Source organism: Schistocerca piceifrons, chromosome 2 (assembly GCF_021461385.2).
Source record: "Schistocerca piceifrons isolate TAMUIC-IGC-003096 chromosome 2, iqSchPice1.1, whole genome shotgun sequence".
Lineage (NCBI taxonomy): Eukaryota > Metazoa > Arthropoda > Insecta > Orthoptera > Acrididae > Schistocerca > Schistocerca piceifrons.
The window spans coordinates 466946930-466968389 of record NC_060139.1 but is presented as its reverse complement, the minus strand read 5'-3'; the positions used below and the strand labels follow the sequence as shown (position 1 = coordinate 466968389).

General features: G+C 37.3%; 1 protein-coding gene across 2 annotated transcripts in view; it reads right to left on the bottom strand.

The window, feature by feature from the left end:
* Window positions 1–21460, bottom strand: part of LOC124777640 (transcription termination factor 5, mitochondrial) — a 46103-nt gene that overhangs the window by 4486 nt on the left and 20157 nt on the right. Inside the window, exons 2-7 of one of the 2 annotated variants that reach the window (XM_047253115.1) lie at window positions 20579–20676; window positions 16060–16193; window positions 13360–13693; window positions 13074–13241; window positions 9149–9399; window positions 1306–1530 (exon numbers count right to left, since the gene is read on the bottom strand). In XM_047253115.1, coding sequence (XP_047109071.1) covers window positions 1306–1530; window positions 9149–9399; window positions 13074–13241; window positions 13360–13693; window positions 16060–16193; window positions 20579–20676 — 1210 coding nt within the window. The remainder of the gene's footprint in view (window positions 1–1305; window positions 1531–9148; window positions 9400–13073; window positions 13242–13359; window positions 13694–16059; window positions 16194–20578; window positions 20677–21460) is intronic. The other variant, XM_047253116.1, reaches the window with a different exon arrangement.

The following is a 21460-nucleotide window of genomic DNA, read 5'->3' as shown; positions in this document are numbered from 1 at the left end:
CAGAGACATGATGTACACTACGCACACATTCAAAAATCAACTTATGATTCATTCAGAAATAAACTTAGAATGTGTTCAAAAACCAACAGGGATCTGTTTCAAAATTATATGAATAATTGACAGACTAACGTGCACTGGATACTAGGCTCTTTGCGAAACAAGGTTTCTTTCCCCTCAGGGATATGAATTTGGCACTGTATGGCAGTCTGTAGGCATGACCTCTAATAAGCTGTCTGTCTGCAAGAATGGCCATTGTCAAACTCCAAGCACGCCACCCAACACAATGTGTCCAACTTCGAAGACTGTCAGCCTGCACCACCTGGGTTCTACATAGCAACAACAGCTTTCCTGGATTGTGCTGGTGGGAACTTTCCCTATAACATGTACTTCATTCCTCTAACAATCTAGCCACAACCTTTGCTAGTCGCTGTCTCCATTTACCTCTATCCCTTTCCCTGGCCCCTCTCCAGTCTCACACACAATTGCTACCCCAGCGCAGTGTCCCAATGTTGCATCTAACAACCCACTATCCTGTCCTCGCTTCATCACTGCACACTCCCAACAGCAGCTCTAAAGCATCTCCCTTCACCTCTATCCTAATATTCCTGTTCCTCCCTGGCCCCTTGTCTCACATGTTCTGTACCTTCACTACCCATTACAATTGAGATCAATTACTGTGGCTGTTTGTGCATGTGCTTCTACATCTGAAGGATTTCTTCTGATAGCTTAGTCTACTTTTAAAATGAAGTTCAAACATGCCTGCCTGCTGCTCAATGCCTCTTTTATGTGGTGAGTAGATTCCCATCCTATTTCTTTTTTGTTCCACCTTGGATTTTCCATTACCTGTTTTATTCATCTTTTTGCTCTATCCTCAAAGTGCTACGGACCCTTCACGGATTTGGTGACCTTGATTTCTAACATCTCCTTTTACTATCATTTTAAGTAGCATTAAGACTTCAACTGTAGGATAAGTCTCTTTCATCATTTGGTTATCAATAAACAACACAAATCACTAAGTAATAATACACTTCCTATAGCACAGATTTCAATAAACGGTAATGTACACCACAGAAACGACACCGAAAGCTTCTTCAGGTCAAGATTTTTAGACAACATATCTATGCTGTTAGATGTTATACACTGTCCCATCAATCACATTCAATGAAAAAATATACTTATGGTGCATTTCAAACAGAAAAAAGTACCTTACCCCCAAAAGTCACAAATGCTTATTTGTTTGATCAATATAATTTTATTTCTTCACAGTGATATCCTAATATTAATAAAATACCCAGTAAGACTCACCTTGGATAGAGAAGAAGCTGCACATTCTCTAAAATCTGTTGCTCGGTATAGCCCCGTTCCAAAAGAAGATCTAATGTGCTCTTTATGCTCACAAGTGGCACATGACAATAAAAAGGATGCAGCTGCATGGAATGGCGAATGATTGTTTCATCTATTTTCAGTACCGAGGACAGATAATACATTATATCCATTCCTTTTGTCCTGTCTGATCCCTCAGTCACGTACCTGAGATAACAATGGTTTTGTGTAATAACTACACACTGATACTACTTTTTACTAGCACTACAAGAACAAATATGATTGGAATAAGTATTATTAGTTTTTTTATAAGACCTGCACATTAAAAACTAAATGTGAAGGTACAACCTTCAGCACTAGAGAAGTAAATGAAGAATGAGTAAGAAAAGAAGTAAATGATGAATGAATCTCAATATCTTAACACAAATAAAAAAAGTTGTCAGTGCTGACTGATATAATTACAATGTTAAGAATGCTTATACACTGACATATTCTGTTTGATAACAAAGCAATTGAGGCTTGCTGAATCATTTCTGTACACTCCCCAAAAATAATAGGACTTATTGCAGGAGATACTATACCATCATAAGGCAGAAACTTAGATTACTGCTTTGTCTGATATGAAGTAAAATGAAGAAAAAGAGTACAGGAATCTAGTCACCTTAATTTACAAACCTGTATAGGTCATATGTGTGAACAAAATAAAAGGTAGTCGTATTGCAGAGAAACAGATCCATGTAGATGGGCTCAATGCCATATAACAAGTTACTTGCATTCACTGGCCATCATTGTCCACCTGCCGAGACAATTATCGAAACCAGGTGGCACTTCGACATGTAGAGCATGTGACTTTAGCAGCCTAACAGTGCTTTGCTACCACTGACCACACCACAACAGACCTGCTCTGGCATGTATAAATAGCGGCTGTCTGACCAGGACAGTCATATAGTCATCAATCGGTCGAACAGGTGAGTCATCAAATTGTCATGCTGGCCTCCACTGTGGTGTCACCCCCATTCTACCATCATCCTGACAGCTGTCAAAGAGGTCCAGCCAACACCTGATGGACTGACGGTCGAACTGAGGCTCTCCTAGCCACCGGGAACCCATCAATGCCAGCCAACCTTTGTTCTGGCCTTTGCTCCCCGGATGCCTGCGCCTGTCACCTGCTGCGGTCGGGTGAGACTTCACATCCCACACTCAGCAGTGACAGCTGTCACATGAGCACCCGACTTAGCTTGACCACAGCGAGGGCCACTGACTAAATCAAGTTGCAACATGCCTGGGCCCCACAGAGCCTAACAGGAACGGGCATCTTATGACAAAGTTTTGCTGCCATAAAACCTTGGCTTGAGGTCCACCTTCTAGCCACAGTCAGATGAGGGCTTGAGCTTGTAACAAATTAGTAAAGGGATTTTTCTACCTATTGGCAATTTCTGACTCACCCCCAACTCTCAATCCTCCACCAGGGCACAACCACACCCTCTATAATACTTTGTAATAAAGGATTTGCATTTAACAACTGATAAAAATCTGAAAAATGAGTTATTTTTAAATGAAAAGATATTCTGCCTTCAAAAGACAGTAGTTAAAACACGCATGTCTGGGGCATGAACACAGTATTCAGGTTCCAATCCATGACCTGTAAATTCATATTGAAGTAATGTTTGCTTAGGTCCCCCTTAGGGGCATAAACAAGTGTTAGTTACTATGAAAGGTCCATGCTGTTAGCCAGTTGTCCAGTCAACCTTTACTGAGACAATTTCCCGCAAGTTAGGACCACAGTATTGCCTTAAACAGCAATACACTCTACACTGGAAAACCAATTTTGAATGATAGGCTGACTGGACTTGCTTATAGTGGTTACAGCAACAGATGTGCACATCATAAATATTTAAAAACAAGATCATTTTTATGCAACACCAACAGCTGCTAATAAATCAGAGGTGTGCTACGTGCTTTGATTGAACTGATCATCATCATCATCATCATCATCATCAAATATAAAATCATTATAACAGCCAATGTAGCATCACTCCTTCTAAGGTGTTAATAATAAAAATACAAGAAAAACAGAGTTTATAAAACTGAGTAACCTTAGCACGCAGTCAATTTCTGTGTTCACTGCTGTCATGTGGGTGCATTCATATACTGACAAACTGGACAGCTGATTTCTGTCAATGCAAAAATGATACAGTATTGTATGCTGAGGGCTTGTAGCTATCAATACAATTTTGATGACACAGACCAGCTGATACCACTGATAGCTACCATTCTCTTCACACTTTCGAACTGAAGAGGGCCTAGTTTGGTCAAAGCTGATCACTACAGTAAAAACTTTTATGAATCCCTATATTTGAAAAACATAATTATAGTACTTTGTTCTGCCCCACACACATTTTAACAAATTTGAAGTCACAGTTTTGTGTCCAGTGCAAGAAAACTTTTTAACAGGCAAAACAAGCCAAAATTGCTTTGATATTTTCACTGCAATCAAATACAGATGCATATTTCTTCCAAACAGACTATTTCAATTTGGCTCCTCATAATAATGGGAAATCACCTTGTTTCATCTTATGGCCACGGTGGCCATTTTATTAGAGCATTCTCACTAACGTTTACTCCACCACACTCACTAGCTAGTCATGCAGTCACTACAATGTGTTAACTAGTGGCAGCAGAAACTTGACAACTCCACTTCTCAGGTTGCCTGTGACCAGGGTTTTCATCCAGAATGTGCTTCACAGACTGCATGAAAGATAAGCCTTGGTAATGTGTGGTCACCAGATGCAGGTCCCTTAGGTGGAGCTAAAGAGGTCATGGCCAGAAGGTAAGGACAGAAACTGATATCTGCTTTACTTGGGGCCACAGACTTCAAGTTTTCAGCTGGCATTATAACAGACGTACAGTGCTGCTTAATGCAATTTCGTTCACTAAAGTTCGCTTTACATAGGAAGGCAGTCCGATATTCAGCTGTTCTGCACATCCCCCTTCATTAACCACTGGCAGCCAGTAAGATTAATTCTCTTTCTGCATATAGGGACACACAAAAGTTTCTTCAAGACCTGCTCCCCCAAATTTGAAGGTAGCTGTGACAAAAACACCCATCAATCTTGTGAACAAGAAATTGCTTGTGGAAATGTATTTCTCGAGACAGCGCACTTCCTTATTGATGTGGGGGCAGTGAGTGCCAGGCAATTACTATCTCATCCAGCTCCACTGTTGCTATACTTCATAACAATACAGTTTCATTCACAGAGCAAGGGAATTATGCATTCAACTGTCGATGTTATTTTCTTACAGTTGTATAGCTGTGAATGTGTTAGTACGATTTCCTAATAAATATGTCAGGCGAAGGGAATATTTACCGCGTTTACAACATTTTCAAACATGAAGCTGAAAGTGGGACCCCAATTGTCGACACTTTAAGGACACAAGAATGGACTGCAAAGGCATGTGGTGTACGCAAGAGAACTGCACAGAAAATTATAAATGAAGTGTCAGAGCTGTAGAGATGCCATGAGAAGTTGGTTTCGTGTCACCCAGAAATCATCGACATCTCAAGAAACCTGTAAGACAAACGGATGACTTTGACAAGAATGTTTGAAGGGACTCTGTCTTTGAAAATTATTTGAATGGTTAATATCTGACTGAGAAAATTGGCTTCAAAGGAAGCACTCCATCAGTGCAAAAAAAATTTCAAAGACATTGATTTCAAACATTCTGAAAGTAATGACGGGAGACAGTTTTTAATGGAATGAAGTGCCATAGCTGCGGCATGTGCCACATTCCTGAGAAAGATGCACGAAATGAGAGAAGGTAATTCAACAGTGTATTACCTAGATGAAACATGGGTGAATCAAAATCATTCCAGGAAAAGCTGCTGGAATATGGGTGATAGTACTGGCAGTCATACGAACTTGTCTTACTTGCACCTGAATGTAGCCATGCAGTTTTGTGCTTACCATCATACTAGTGCCAGTGGAATGTGATCGAATTAATTTGGGCACAGGTTAAAGACCACGTGGCAGGAAGAAACAAAACATTCAAGATAGTAGACACTGGATTGCTTCTGCATGAAGCAATAGACAACATATTCCCTTCAGGGTAGCCAGATTGTGTGTGGCACACTAGAAAACTTCAGGAAGAGGACTTTAAAAGGGAGATGAAGATGGGTGGATGCTTTGACCCATCACTGTAGAGTTACAGTCAGATGGTTCAGACACAGATTCAGACAGCAATGACAATGGTATTATGATGTAGATTCAGGAACCAACGTAATAATAATTCTTATTTTTAAAGACTCATGATTTGAAAAGAAACTATGTATTTTTTGTGTCAAAATATCAGTTGTGTACATAGTATATGAAAATGTCCTGACCTTTATTGACTAGGAATTTGTATCCTAAGAAGTATGCAGATGTTGACCTCTCATGAGTGACATCACTACAATTTTTGATATATTTCCCAAAGCAAATCAGTTGGTTTGTTAGTTGTGAACTTTAAGCTTTTCCCAGCATTTACTGTGCATTTGCGAGAAAGCGGCAGGATAAATTTGTCAAAAACTCCATTTTTTGACAAGTAACAACATCAATTTCAAGGTACAAATTGGAAAATGTCTTAAAATAGCAGGCAGGATTACCTGTCGAGATATCGGTCATTTTTGATGTACTTATCAGGCAGCATTAACTCTAGTTATTTGAAGATGATGTAGGTTATTTGCTTGTTCTGTGGACAATAAATGTGGTGCCTAACTGCACTGTGAAATGTGTTAGTTTGCACTCATAATGGTTTTTGTCAGTGAAGAATATGACAACATGTTGACAATTTACACTTAAATGTTTTTCATTAATCTTTGCTACCAGTAATCCTTTACTTGTACACATTTAAGTACATTAAGACACAAACACATTATAAAATTACCCATTTTCAAAAAATTCTATGGATGAGAAGAAGACACGTATAATGGTTTCAATTTGTGTTTGAAGTTAATTTTGTTACCCATTACATTCTTCACCAGAATGATTACATTGTCAAAGATTTTTGTGGCTAGGAACCTCACTCATTTCTGTGCCCGATAGAATGGATCATTGATTACGGTAAAGAATTTCTCTTCCTCTTATTTTAATGATGAATGTTACAGTTGTTTCTTAATTGCAGTTAATCATTGAAAACAACTGTTTAATGAATTGTCTTCAAGAACTTCTAGAGGACAATGAGTATTGCCCTTATTACAAGTTTCTGTGTGAAAAACACTTTCTTCCTTTGGGAAAAGTCATCAAAAGCTTTGATGCCACTACAAATTAGTGAATGAAGTAAGTCAACTTTTTGAAATTTGCATCTACAAAATCTACTGCTATCCACAATGAAAAAGTTGGAAAGCTTGGATGTTTAAAATCTGTAACATGTGAATTCCATTTTCAGTTCTTATCAAGAGGCAACTCCATATTACAGTTTTACTTATAATCACACAAAAATGACAAATATTGTAACCGGTTCTGATAGCCTTGTCATTAGACAATTACATTCTTGAGAAAACTGTACTTGACACCTTCAAAAAACTGCATCAGTTGTTCTTGCCTTCCAACATTATCCAGAGTAAAGCTGTGGAGTACCGGATGCAGCATTTTCAACATTTGAATTAAGATTTATCTCATAAAGATGACTGATCAAAATCAGTTATAACATTTACTATTCTCCTCATGGACCCGAATATGTAATGTGATGTATGGTATATAGATGAATCTGATTGTTGTCTACACCAGCAAGGTTTGGCAATGTGGACTTTGTTTGCCCACCCTCTGCTGCTACGGCTTATGAGAATCTCATCCCTTCCACACTTCCCTATCGCTCAACCCCTATTTGTGGCAGTGTCGTCCTACATGACGCGAGCTATAACTGTAAATAACAGAATTGGACAAGAAGTGTATCGTAAGAAACAAAGCAATTATTACTGCGGATATGAGCAGGTAACCTGCAGATATCTGCAACAACACACAGTTTTATCTGCAAGATAACAATTACTCCAGATCTCTGCATCTGTGAGGATCTCTATGGTACTGAAAATAAGCACATATAATTGCAGACATTGTTCACTATTTATAAAACTAACGATTCAAGCCAAAATATTCCAATACATACACAAGTGTTCCTGACTAAATAATAAGTAAAGCTGCTGATGACAACAATGTCCAAATATGAGTTAACCATGATGTAAAACATTTTTTTTACTGTAACGTAAAGAGTACTTAAAAAAAAATTGTTGAATGCTGATATGTGAAACAAACAATAAAATGAAACAACTTGCAACATGGTCACAGTAAGATATTCCAGTGATCCAGGAAATATTTATTTTATTATAAATCCAATCCCTGTCCACAAACAATAATCAATAAAGTTATTAATTTTACTCAAAGATGACCAACCATCTTCAGACCTGGAAACAAGGATATGGAGGTAGCTTGACACACAAATACTTCCAAATTTCCCAAATAACAGTATCAGAAATCAACTGAAACAAAAATAACATTTCCGTGCCTGAGTGGATGCAGTGTACTAAACATATTGAGTCATTACGTGTACAGATGGTATAGTTACAATAAACAGATACGCAAGCTTCGTCATCAATTACAAACTTTGAGTACTGTGAGCACCACTGTGAGATATATCTTAACATTTCCTTGCTACATCTGTTTCATCTGTAGCTCATATGAGTAGATGGTATGTGTGACTATAGTGCTGATTATATCCAACAAACAATTTTTTTCTATTTCATGGTGTGTAATTGTGAATCCGCCTGTGTGCACTCGTTTGCCAGGTGGATGGTGTAGGAATAGTATATGCATTGAGAAAGGTAAAAAAAAAATGTTCAGTTTTATTTGTGAGCTGCAGACTTTTTCATTTAATGACTGCTTGTACTGTACAATGGTACTGCGTACCTTTTGGTTACATAGACAGTATTATATTTTAATAACGTGTCCTTCTTAACTACATTTTACTGCTTTTACTGTAGCCCATACATAAATGATGTGTGACAATAGCACTGATTATGTTGGATGACGTTTGCTCATTTCATTACATGTAATTGTGAGCAGGCCATGGACTCCTGTTTAAAGGATGGATTGCATGGGCACAGTACGTACGCTCGGAGGAAAGTTTTTTGTTCTGCTTGATTGGCGAGCTGCAGATATTTTTGTTTTAACAACTGACTGCATTGTAGAATTATACTATGTAATTTTAGTAACACAGTTTTATTTTTAATAAGGCCTATCTTGTTACATTATATTGTATAACATGTAAGCATTATCATCTGTACTTTGATTATTTGCACTAAATTCTGCAGGAAAGATTTTGTACACTTAATCAGAAAGTGAAGTTATGTGCAGCAGTGACATCTAGCATGCGACAATGCAGGCATGTTGCTCATTCCAGCACAGCAGTATAAATTGTTTTCTCAAAGTGTCAACACATTACGTCGCAATGGTAGTCACAGTACTTGAAATTTGTTCTTTGGTGATGAAGCTTGTATGGCTAATTATTGTGGCTGTACCATCTGTACGTGTAATGGCACGATATGTGTAGTATAATGCATCTACTCACGTATCAAAATGTCATTTTTGTTTAAAATGATTTCTGGTTTTGTATTTGTGTAATATGGAAGTATCTGTTCTTTGAGCTACCTTTTATGCTTATTTTTAGGTCTGCAAATGTTCATCACTGACTGAAATTAATACCTTGATTCATAAATGTGACTGGACTTACAGCAACATAAATAAAATGAAAATTATTATAGCTTAAAGTTTACACTAAATCTGATACTACATACTTCTGAAAGTGCTTTCGTGATGTGCAGAGAACATGTAGACTAGCACAACGCACTTGAGCTTCATGGAGGTGGTCTAAGCGACTCTGAGCTTTGTTTTGATAGTGAACCAGACGTAACACTCGAGGATGTTTCACCAGTGCTTGAAATTCAGGTACCTCCTGTAACTGCTCTAAACGCCAACGAACCGTCTCACTGCTGAGTGTAAATACATGTGGGCAGCGTTGGATTGCCACATCTGAGATTCCGTGCTCCTGAAACAAAAAGTATTACAGTAATAGAATTTGCAGGTAAGGTATTAAATTTGTTTGTTTATACACATATTGAAGGCACAGAAACAATTATTCATAGACATTCTGCATATTACATTACTGGCTGTTACGTGAAATAAAAGAGCAACTGCATGTTACATTTTTATGGAACCTTCCATTAAAGCTTCTTCATTTTCATAAATCAAAGAAGATAATGGACACGTTTTTCACACAAGTGGTATGCAGAATTAATGTGAGAGGAGTGTCATTTAAATTCTAATGTGCACATCCTGAAAAATCTGCTTCAAAATCAGAAGCCAAACATAGGTAATTGTTGTATGCGTCTGAAACTATTATAATGGCAACTTAAGTAAATTAAGTTTTTTCAGAAAATACCCATGATAAACATATGGGCATAGTCACTAATACTTCTCTGATTTTCATTTACACACACACACACACACACACACACACACACACAAACAAACAAACAACAGTTGGTCCCTGTTCCTCATCTAAGGCCTTCACTGCAGAGCCATCCATGTAATTGTATGGTACACTAGCACTTAAAAGAGTTCTTCATCCAGCAGAAGGACACATGTCCTTTCACTTTCAGTTACACAAGTATTCAACTTATGCTGCCCACAGTTCTGACAAATCGTCATGCAATGACCCATTTCACCACTCCAACTTCAAATACTGCAAACAATTATAATTCTCATATTGCTTTTTCTTAAATTTCTCTTGCTATTCTTTCTGTCCATATTCAAGGAGTTTATACTCAGCCCAACAACATGTTTTAAATTGTTGCATGCTCCAAAAACTAAGGTTAATAGCCTCATCCGCAAGTCACTAACAGTTTGCAAAGTGGCTCTAGTGCGCAATGTCATGATGAATAGCTTGAAAGCATTTGATATCCTTGAACAGTTAGGAAGCTTTTTCTCCCTCTTTTGTAGTTTACCCACATGTAGTACCAGTTGAGAATGCTGAACTTCTTTTAATGTTATTTTTGATTCCATCATTTTAAAGCGTTACTCAGGATTCAAGTGGTTCAAATGGCTCTGAGCACTATGGGGCTTAACATCTGAGGTCGTCTGTCCCCTAGACTTAGAACCACTTAAACCTAACTAACCTAAGGACATCACACACATCCTTGCCTGGGGCAGGATTCAAACCTGCCACCCTAGCAACAGCGTGGTTCCGGATTGAAGCGCCTAGAACCGCTCAGCCACAGCAGCCAGCTCATTACTCAGGAGTTTTGTATTACAATTTGTATACTTAGAAAATTTTATGCACATAGACACTGAAAAGCCAAAAATTCTATAAAAAACTGCATAATTTTTTGTTACAACTTGTACAAAATTTCAGCAAAATGATCTGACTGTGTAAATGTTTTACTTTCAATCTCTCTTTACATGTTAAAGAATGAGAAGAAATTCTTTCAGAGGATCAAGACATGACAAACGATATAACGAACAGTGGAAGCCCTGTCCCATCTGTGGTAAGGTGTGCATATTCCAAACAAGGTAACAAATTTTCTAGCATAAACTTAATACAGACTTCACAGAGCACAGCTGAACAACAATGTGTAAACAGTTTCCTGTCAGTGGCTAATTGTTTGAGTTTCAGAAAATCATTGTGCAAATGTCACATTCACTTGGTTGGAAGCTGATCTCAAACAAAGCTAGTATCAGCAGTGTCTACCAGCTCATCATCATATCATATATATTCTGTTGATGAAAAAGCTTTCTGAGTATTGTATCATGTCATAAAAAATTATACTGGAGAAGAAAACATTTGGCCATGGTTATAGTTGCCTTCTTCTGGGTCTCCTGATATGCTTTATCTGTGAGGATCACTTATATTTTGTCATTGTTGATCACTGAGTATGACAGATTCTCAATATGGGGATCATTAACAACCAGATATGTGATAGGACGGACTAAAGGTTTGTACCCATGGCAGCAGTAAACTGACCAATAACTGCTTACCAGACGATATGTGATGGGAGCAAACAATGGGAAGCCCAGCCATGCACACATTCGAGCGTTAAAGAGAGAAACAGCTGCTCCAGTATCCACTTGCAGCGACAAAGATCTTATTATGATGCGGAGACAATGGAGAAGTACAATCAATGTTAACATCCACTAATTCGGAGAAAGGCTGAGAATGACAAACCAACACAATGGGGCCTTTCCAGCGACACCTGTGACACATTGCCCATCGCCAGGGACATGCAGCCCTCTAATGTTGCACAAAGCAAGAGGGGCATGACAGAAGTGCTGTGCATTTTCAGTGCTGTGGCTGCCAAGCAGCTTGTCTGTTCTGTCCACGTTTCCTAGTTTTCACAGTGTTGACTTCCTATCTGCTCAGTGACCCTGCTGCTATATGCCATTGTGGTTCACTATTAAAAATGGCAACATCCCACCACACTTCGATTTGGTATCCCACTGCGTGGAATACCTCAAAAGATTGAGCAATGTCCAACACTTCTTCCAAGGACAGATCTTCACACTGAAGGGTCCTCTGATGAACTTCCTTGTCATGTGTGAGGTATGTGATTGTGTCACAAACCACAGAGTGGACATAGAATTCTTTGGAGCAATAAAGCAACATTTATGGCTCAGACTCTGCAGCTCCACCACCTAAGATTGGTAAGACTGACATGGCTGCTTGTGGTGCTGGTAAAACTCAATGCGAATGACAATCACATGAGTGCTCTTGCAATGATAAGAAGACAAGCTACACATTTCATCAAAGGAAAGTGAGGCCGGTTCTTGCAAGCAGGACAACTGATACAACAACTATATATGCAAGGATGAATCAACAACAAAGGCAAAGCCTTACAAATGTTCCAATTTGTCATCCTAAAGGCAACAAAGTGCTCAAGGAGCCATTTTTCATGGCAATGGATGCATCTTAGACAGCAGCACCTGAACAGACAACGTAGTCACAAGTTTTTCCAAAGCTACCATAGAAAGCTGCTGCTGGTGGAGAAATAATTGAAGTACTGCCTCCATGGAGAGAAGAGAGGCCATGCAGAGCCAGTGCAAGACAATACAAAAGATATTCCCCCGTCATGGGTCTCTGGCTTCCTTTTGTAGGTGACTGAGGTGCAGTCCACAGTCGGCAACTTCAGGTGGAAGTGCCTGGAGCTGCACAACTCCATTGCATTGCGCGCCACATCTGTAGTAACATTTGGGTTATTACACCAATAACAGTATTTTTATTTTTAAAACAATAGTTTGTTAACTGCTTATTGGTCTTGTGAAATTATGACTAATGAGTGCCAACAATGTCCCCACTGTGTGAATCATGCATAGTTTTGTAACCAAAGATGGCAGTCACTACATAATTCCTCAGTGCCCCCCCCCCCCCCCCCGGTCAAATAGCATCAAATGAAAATGTGGCAAGCATTTAGCACAGCAGTTATTCTATGAGCTTTCTGGGGTTATAAAATAAAAGTGGTGATTGTAGGAACAACTGAACACAACGAAAGTGAATTTTCTCAGCAGCTATATAACAGCCATACTCCATACTGTCACTACTGTTTACAAATAAAGCACCATCAGAAAAAAACCCAGACCCAATATAGCAATGTACTTAACAGCAGCAAGAAAAAAAAATGAAACAATGATTTCCAGGAATAAAGTAATATCAGTGTCGTCTATACTTACTTTCAAATATCCCAATATTTTCTCTATTGTCTCTGTGTTTGTCATGATAATCTTTGGAAAATTATTCAGCATAATCCTTGTGTCAATACCGCCAATTGTTGGTATTGATCTCAATGTGTTCAGTGTGTTGTCAGGATGACTGTGAATTAAGTAGGCATTACTGAGAATCTGAAATATCCATGTTTTATAATTCACCACAGAATACCACCTCCTAGCAATTAGAAAGAAAATAGCATAAAATATGACACACCATACATAAACTACATGAATACAGAAGAGGCAGTACCTTTTCACGAGAAAACCCAAGGTCATCTTCAAGTATTTTCAATGTGCGTACCATCAACCGCAGACTTTTGTACTTGAAGCGTTTATATGTGTTCATCATTTTGGTTATCCTGTCCTGATCAATTTGAAGACGCCATGAGAGGTAATACCGTAATACAGAATTATGAAGATCAGCAAAAGTTGCTTTCTCAATAGGTGCTGTGCACACATAAGGTTCTATGTCTGGTGGTGGAGATTCAGTATGTGACAAAAATGACTGAGCTATATCAGTCTCATATGGTATATAACCATATGCTTTGAAGAGCGCTGCTCGTTTCCGAACCAGAGGTATGAAGCTGGAAATGAAACTCATATGAATACCATGTATTAACTTTCACATCAAAGTGTAACACTAAACAAACTTTGTGTCCCAGTATTAAAGCTGTAAGTTCGATTTTTTTATGGCATACTTTAAACTTTTCAATTGTTGACAGGTTTAAAATTTTTTTAGCTCCACAATTTCCATAAATGTTTATATTTCTCAAACCCAGCAAATCTCAAAAGAAGACCAATTTCTTCCTTTTCTTTTAACTGTGTTTTACACTGCAGTAATTATAGTTTCATATGATTTTTTATCTCTACTTCCTATGCCTCACAATATTTCACTGCTTACAACACAGGACATAATAACAAGGGAAACAAGAATGTCTATGGGCCTTTACTCCTCTGCTATTACATTTTACAATTTAACATTCTTCCAATGCTTTAATTATTTTAATAATATCTGCAAGTATGCACATAAATGGTCCCTTAGGTTATACAGACAGGCAGATTACAGCAACTGTAAAAGAATCCAATGAAGCTACTGCCAAGCCACATTCCCATCACTAATAAACTCTCATAGCTTAAATCATGGCACAAATAGCTGTGATAAGACAGATGAATGTATCTTCTTTTTTCAGTGCACACTTGGTTTTTAAATTTTCCTTGTTTTGCTCTGAAAACCCCTTTGAATGTTGTTTTACCTTATGGCACCTGGAAAAAACACAAAGCAGTAGTTTCACAGTGTAAAAGTTCCCTACTGAAAATATTGTAAGCTTTATCAAGAAGGGTGCAAAAGCATTAATGAAATTTTGTAAAAATAAATAAAAATTCATTGTATGCCACCAGGAATTTGATGTTATTTTTACATCACGTAGTACTGACTTTGGGCACCTACTGTTTATCTTTCACTTATAACCTACAATAGCTTTCACAAGCAGAATAAAAGAACATGACATAACACCCAGTGACACCCCGTTTTTAAGTTGATCTATCTAAGGTAGTTTAAATACAAAACTGATTATAAGTGAGACAGTTCTGTTACTGTAACTGGAATTGGAATTTAAGATGCAGAGATAGTATATGACAAGTTAGAAGTGTGTCACAAGCTACGATTTTCACATGGATACTTGTCATTCATGGTGAGTATGGTATCAACTCCATCTCTGTCTTCAGACAGTGAAATCGATGGCCTGAGATCATCACAACCATATAGTTCAATGACAGCTGAGAGAAGGTGTAGGCCTATCAGAAGGCTGGAGCCTGCTATCCTCATTTCATTATACATACCTCTGAATAAACAACAGCAAATATTTCAACAATAAAAATTGTTTTCTAGAATGAAAGTGGTGTTGGGTACTGCTGATGAAATTCTGGAAGCCTTATTTAATCTGAAGGGTAAATACATGAAACAGCACCTCATTAAATTTTTTTTATGTTATCTGAACTCCTTGAGTTTAAAGTTATGCATCACAGTTACTGTGTTCTTATTGGAATGTACATAGAAGAATAAAAACCCATACTTGCACACACAAACATTTCATTCCCTTATACTTCTCTAGCAAGTGTAAATTACCATATTTCAAAAATAAACACATTCCACCCACTCACTAGTTTCCGTATTTTTGGTGTTTTATCGTTTCCCTAAATTAACTCAGGCAACTGAAGGATGGTTCCTACTACAAAGCCAGGGCCAACAATCTGTCCCACCTTTGCCAGACTAGACATGAAAGTATTTATCGATTGTATGTGCGAATTTTGTTTTTCGTTCTTCAACTGCAACACTGCAACATATCCAACATCCTTATAAAAGTGATTAGTGGACGAATAATTTTATTATTAATCTTTCTCATTTTGTTTTATACATTGTATTTCTCCCCTACAACAAAGTATCAGTTTTATAGACGATTTTGCATTCTCCTGCACAACATACAATACTTAGTGGAGATTTAAGCATTCTCAGGAATAGATTAATGAAACATGTCAGAGTACACACATTGTGAATATGCAGTGTTTTCTAATAAATACATCATCAGTAAAAGAACCATATTCACCCATGGAACTGTGATGTTAGCTGATGTTTCATTTTTTACGGTCCTGAACAATAAGACCTTATAATTAACTAAATTAGAGTGAGTGAAGAGTGTACAGTGATTTTCTGCATACTGCAAAGAGCAAATATATATATTCCTCTTTTCTTTTTTTTATTATTTTTGGATCCCATTCATAACACAATGTGTTAAAAAATTACATATCATATAACCAAATTGATTTTGTAACTTGTGGAATTCTAATGCCTCTTTATTGTAACACACAAAAAGGGCTAATTGAAGCATATCAGACTGTAAGATACAAAATGTTTCGAGAGAATTTACTTGTGCTTTACACAACAAATACTTACTTTAGTAAAATATGTGCTTCAATCTTTTGAAATCCACCTTCCTTAAGAAGCATGCCACGGTTCTCAACTGTTACAGGAGGCACTGTTAGTAGCTCTGGATAATTATAAATTTCAGCTTTATCAACCCCTAACTTCTGCAAATAATTTAACCCAAAATATATTAGAAATAATGTATCTATCCTGCTACTTATTTAACATTAACTCTATTATAGCGGTCTTCACACCAAGTGTTAATACAAAGCATAGCTATATTTCTCACATAAAAATTACATATAATAGTTAGGTTATCATTAATTCATACCTCATTCATGAACATGCAATACAGTCTTGTACAGTTAAACAATTATACTAATTATGAATGCATTTGAATGAGATATACATTCTTCATGCTCAACATAAGGACACATTAAACATACACAAGAAAACCGGCACATTTTAATTTCTAGTGTTACAGTTCTGGAAAAGGTAATTACTATGATAAAATGAAGGAAATAAGAACTACCTCTACATGGTGTGGCAAATGTAATTTATAAGTAGCTCCGAGGGTTTTTCCAAATGCTGAAATACAGTTACTTGTTGCTATGAGTGGTTCTGAATTAACACTGAGTGAATTTTTTTGCTTGCTGTTTTAGTATGTTGCATCTGCATAAAATATGACATTAACAGAGCACAGAAATTACAGTTCTCAGTAAAAAAACTGCATCCTGAAAAGGGCTGTGTATATGGTTACTTCACCACTCAATATCCTTTCTGGTGATCATGTGTGTTCTATGAGGAAGGGATCTACAATGTTGGGATTGGGGTCAGATTCAAAACAGACTGCATTCACTTACAAGGCTGTCATAGAAAATGCAGATACGAGCAAATTTGTAACTGTGAACTTTCTATCCCTATGCTTGACCTACCATTGAGAAATGATTTCAATAAGCTTCCATTATCCATTTTGCTTCTGCCAGTATAGTTTTTGGGGGGGTTGAGGTCTGGCGCAGAAAGAGGTCAACTGAGACGGGTAATCTTGTTCTGTAGGGAAATTAGCACTGCTCCAACAATGAAGTATGTACTGTAATAAATGCATCACTCTTTTTTGTTATGACTGATATGGTGATAGGATCATGATGTTGCTCACATAGTATGAGTATACTGGACAGCACCTAGCAGGCCACAGATCCTAAAAGAGTTCCACAACGAATGATCCAGGCCCACATTGCTGCAGACACACAGCCAGTGCAAGATGTCTTGGGGTTTAAACAGACGCAATGTCCTAGACACCTATATTGAACTATTGTGTGCTGACAAAACTACTAATTCAACAGAAAATAAAGTGTTTTGCCAATTAAAATTAAAAGTGTTTTTGGAAGCACTGCCCATCAGAGTAAACATTCATTATGGAGCCTCTCCTTGATAGCTGCATGGTTGCTTTGTGGACCAACCTCCCAAAATCAGCACACAGTCACGTCCACTGACCAGGGAAAAGCAGTCGTACATTTCAACCGCATCACAAAAATAAGAGAGACTGTTAAGTGATGTTCACCATTTCATTAGCCTGGGTCAATGCTGAAACATGCAAAACTCAAGTTCCCACACTGACTTCCAGGTTCCAATTTCCTCATACTGTAGTATCCATTGTCACTGAGTGCACTCAGAACACCATATTGTGCCCTGTCCCCTCTGGTGTCTGATACCAACACATTTTAACCCTCACATCCACAAAGACATGGGGATTGGAAAATCCTATTGGCATTGAGATATGGGTCATGCACACAGTAACTACAATCATCTTTAGATGAGATGGTTCAGATGTGTCATCTTGAATCCTGTAGTGTCACTGGCCATCACAGAACAAATGATACATTCACAGACATACATAATACACTGAATTTGACAGTCAAAACATGCCCACACATGTGGGGCAAACTGGGAAGAATAATCTTGTTCCATTCTGCAAATTAGAACTGCCCTATCAGTGATATACTCACTGCAGTCCTGCTGGTAATAGATTACTCCTTCAGAATATGACTGTTACACTTATGGCAACATGGTGTTGCTCCTAGTACAATGGATAAATTAGCAGACCACCTACCCTGAAAGAGGTCCACAGAGACAGATTCAGCTCCATATTGCAACAGACAAAAAGCTCCTGTGAGAATGGCTTGATAAATGGACATCATCTGTCCTAAGTATCTGTATCAGACAAAGTTGCTCAACAAGAAAGCCACTTCAGAATAAAATTTCTGTTTGGATGAAATGGCCATAAAATGAAGTTCAACACTTTCAAGTCCCCACATTTATTCTTATCGACTTCCTTTGATAGAACAATATTATAGAAATAGTGCAGTAGTCAGATGTCACGATTAAAAATTTATCTGAAAATTCTAGTGAGTTATATATCTACAATGATCAGCTTAAAGGCAAAGTAACTGTGAAATGATCTTACCCATAATGTCATGAAGCAATATGATATTGCACACTTCAGACCTCAAAACAGACTGCAGGTCTCTGTTGTATAAAATGCAAATACAAGTATGAGCAAATTTATAATCATGAGCTTTCGGCACCTATTTACAGTTGAATCTACAACTGAAAACTGATACCAATACATATGTTCACTGGTTCTGTAATTTTAACTTGTTTGGTTCGTAATTGATGAACAGAGGCAAAATTGCTGTCATTAACAACACATTAAAATTTTTTCACAGACTTATTCCAGTGAAATAGCTTGGTATTCCCAATAGAAACACATTTGAGGTTATCAGAAGACTTATGAATCATGCTGGCGCCTATTTTCACAACAAGGCATTACCTGGGATAGCTTATTTTGCAAACTATTGTGCTGAGTATCACACAGAAAAGAATAGTTAATTTTCCAATTTATAACAGTTAAGAATTTTTTGTTTGTCAGCATTTAATTTCCCGCAGTTAGCTGACACAACACTTAACAAACTCTGTGAGGCAGTCAGCATTCATATTAGTTACTAATATAGTCACTTCAGAGTGGAAGATTTATTCTGGAAACAATAGTTCCTGTATTACAAAAGCATAATGAATAGTGTGGTGCTTATTCACAACCTGTTTGAGGACATTTCTTTAAAAAGTTACACATTTCAATACAATTTCTTAATACATATTTTTAGTCTAATCAAGTTTGCTGTCAGTAATACACTGCAGATTACAGGTAACCAGTTCGCCAGTAAGTACTATATTAGATGAAAAACAGGCCTAGTTTACACATAATTGGAACTGAATTTGTTTCGAAAAGGAGAACACCAGGTTGCAACAAAAAATGCCCGTCACTTGTCTAATAATTTAAAATTAACTTCAAACAGCATAATGTGAGTATTCCACTTATCTGCATGATTCTGCTGCAAATCACACTTGACTGCCTAGCAGAGGGGCCTTTGAACTACCTTCGGACTATTTCTCTACTGTTCCACCCTCCCAACAGCACGGGGGAAAATGAACATTTAAATCTCTCAATACGAGCTCTGATTTATCTTATTTTATTATAATGATAATTTCTCCCTATGTAGGTTGGTGACAATAAAATATTTTCACATTCAGAGGAGAAAGCTGGTGAGTAATAGTAATAGTTACGCCCAGGAAAATTCACAATATTAAAAATAACTAACATTACATTACGTGCTTTCATGTAATTAACTAACTGTATACCATTATTGTCTGTTTATAGGAAAAAATGTTCCAGACATGACATCAGATACAAAGTGAAGTGCTCTGGTCTTTAATTCTGTCTTATCACAGTGTTAATTACATTTGCTTCACTCACAATCTCTAAAAAGGCAATGATTCCATTCTAAAGTCAAAAGCATGTACTGGTCTGCATAAATCTACAACAGTGGTACTAATCTAACAAGTGTTGACAATTCACCCTTTCTTTAAATTTTTTTCAACACTCTCTTAAAAAGACATTCAGAATGTCTTGCTTGTACAACCTCTTGTACATTTAAAATCAAATGTACAAATAAGAATTAGTTACTGTTCCACGTATACACCACAAGCAACTGGCACAAGGAAGTTAAATGTCCTAAACTGTGATATTAGACAGTAATATTCACTGACATGGGGGGGGGGGGGGTGGTTTAAATTTCATGAACATAGAGGAAAACAGCACATTTTGCAGTCAATTAACTTATTATACGATCATCACAAATGAATAGGAAAAAAAAAAAGAAAATTATGAAGTATTACTACTAGCAGTTCTAGAAGAGTGCTGAGTTACTTTCAAGCACAAGGATAACCAGGATTAAAAATGAAGGAAGCATAACTACGCTTAAAGTTAGTACCCATGAAGAATGCACTATCCCATGTCTCGCATTACAATACAAAGTCTCAAATTAAATAACATGTATCTCTTAACAGCTAATTAATTAAAACTAGGCATACACATAAATAGCTTTGAGAAAACACTTGACAATGGTGATCGATACTATCTTTGGCATAATGTGAAATTTTGGACAAAAATATAATTCACTTATACATAATAGGAGCATACTCATTTACTTACATCCAATAATGCACCAGTTTTCACCATATTCTCAACACTAGCATTACTTAGCTGTCTGTATTTTTTGAAAACAGTGTAAGCTTGACTATAATTGCAATCTGTAAAATAAAAAAATGATCATAGTAGGAACAAACTCTGCAACCCTTGAAACTATGTTATATTCTTCTTCTTCTTTTCCTTCTTGTAAGCTGAAGATTTAAAATTCTATTCAATGGAAGCATTAGTATGGCACAAAAATAAAAGAGGTATTCAGCTACAAAAGTCTTTGCTGGCCCTACACTGTAATTAAATAATTTAACAGAAAACAAAAGTAAGTAAATGTGTAATAGCCTGGTGTGCAAGAGTGACACACACACACACACACACACACACACACACACACACACACACACACACATCACAGCACAAAATCACCATTATGATTCATGGAACAAGCCGGATCCCTAACACGGAACATTGCCTTTCGCAGATAATGCTCTTACCAATTAAACTATCCCGACACTTTCACAGCTTTCTTCCAGAATAGCTCGTCCTGTAATTTATGAGGTGTGTTCAAAAAATTCCGGAACTCTGATCACAACTTTTGTCTATGCTTACCTTTTACTTATTGAGCATGGTCTCCTTCGAAATATTCTCCTCCACAGTTGATTAACTGCTCCAAATGTTGTTTCCACTTCCAGAAGCAGTCTTGGTAAGCTTCTTGCTGGATTGCGCGAAGCTCTGTCTGCAAATTTTCTTTTATCTTGTCTATCATTCCAAACCTTCGTCCTTTCAACGGGTTTTCAAGTTTGGAAATAAAAATAAATAAATAAATAGAGTCCGCAGGGGCCAGGTCTGGATAGTACGGAGGATGAGGCAGCACTGTGATTTTGTTTTTTGTGC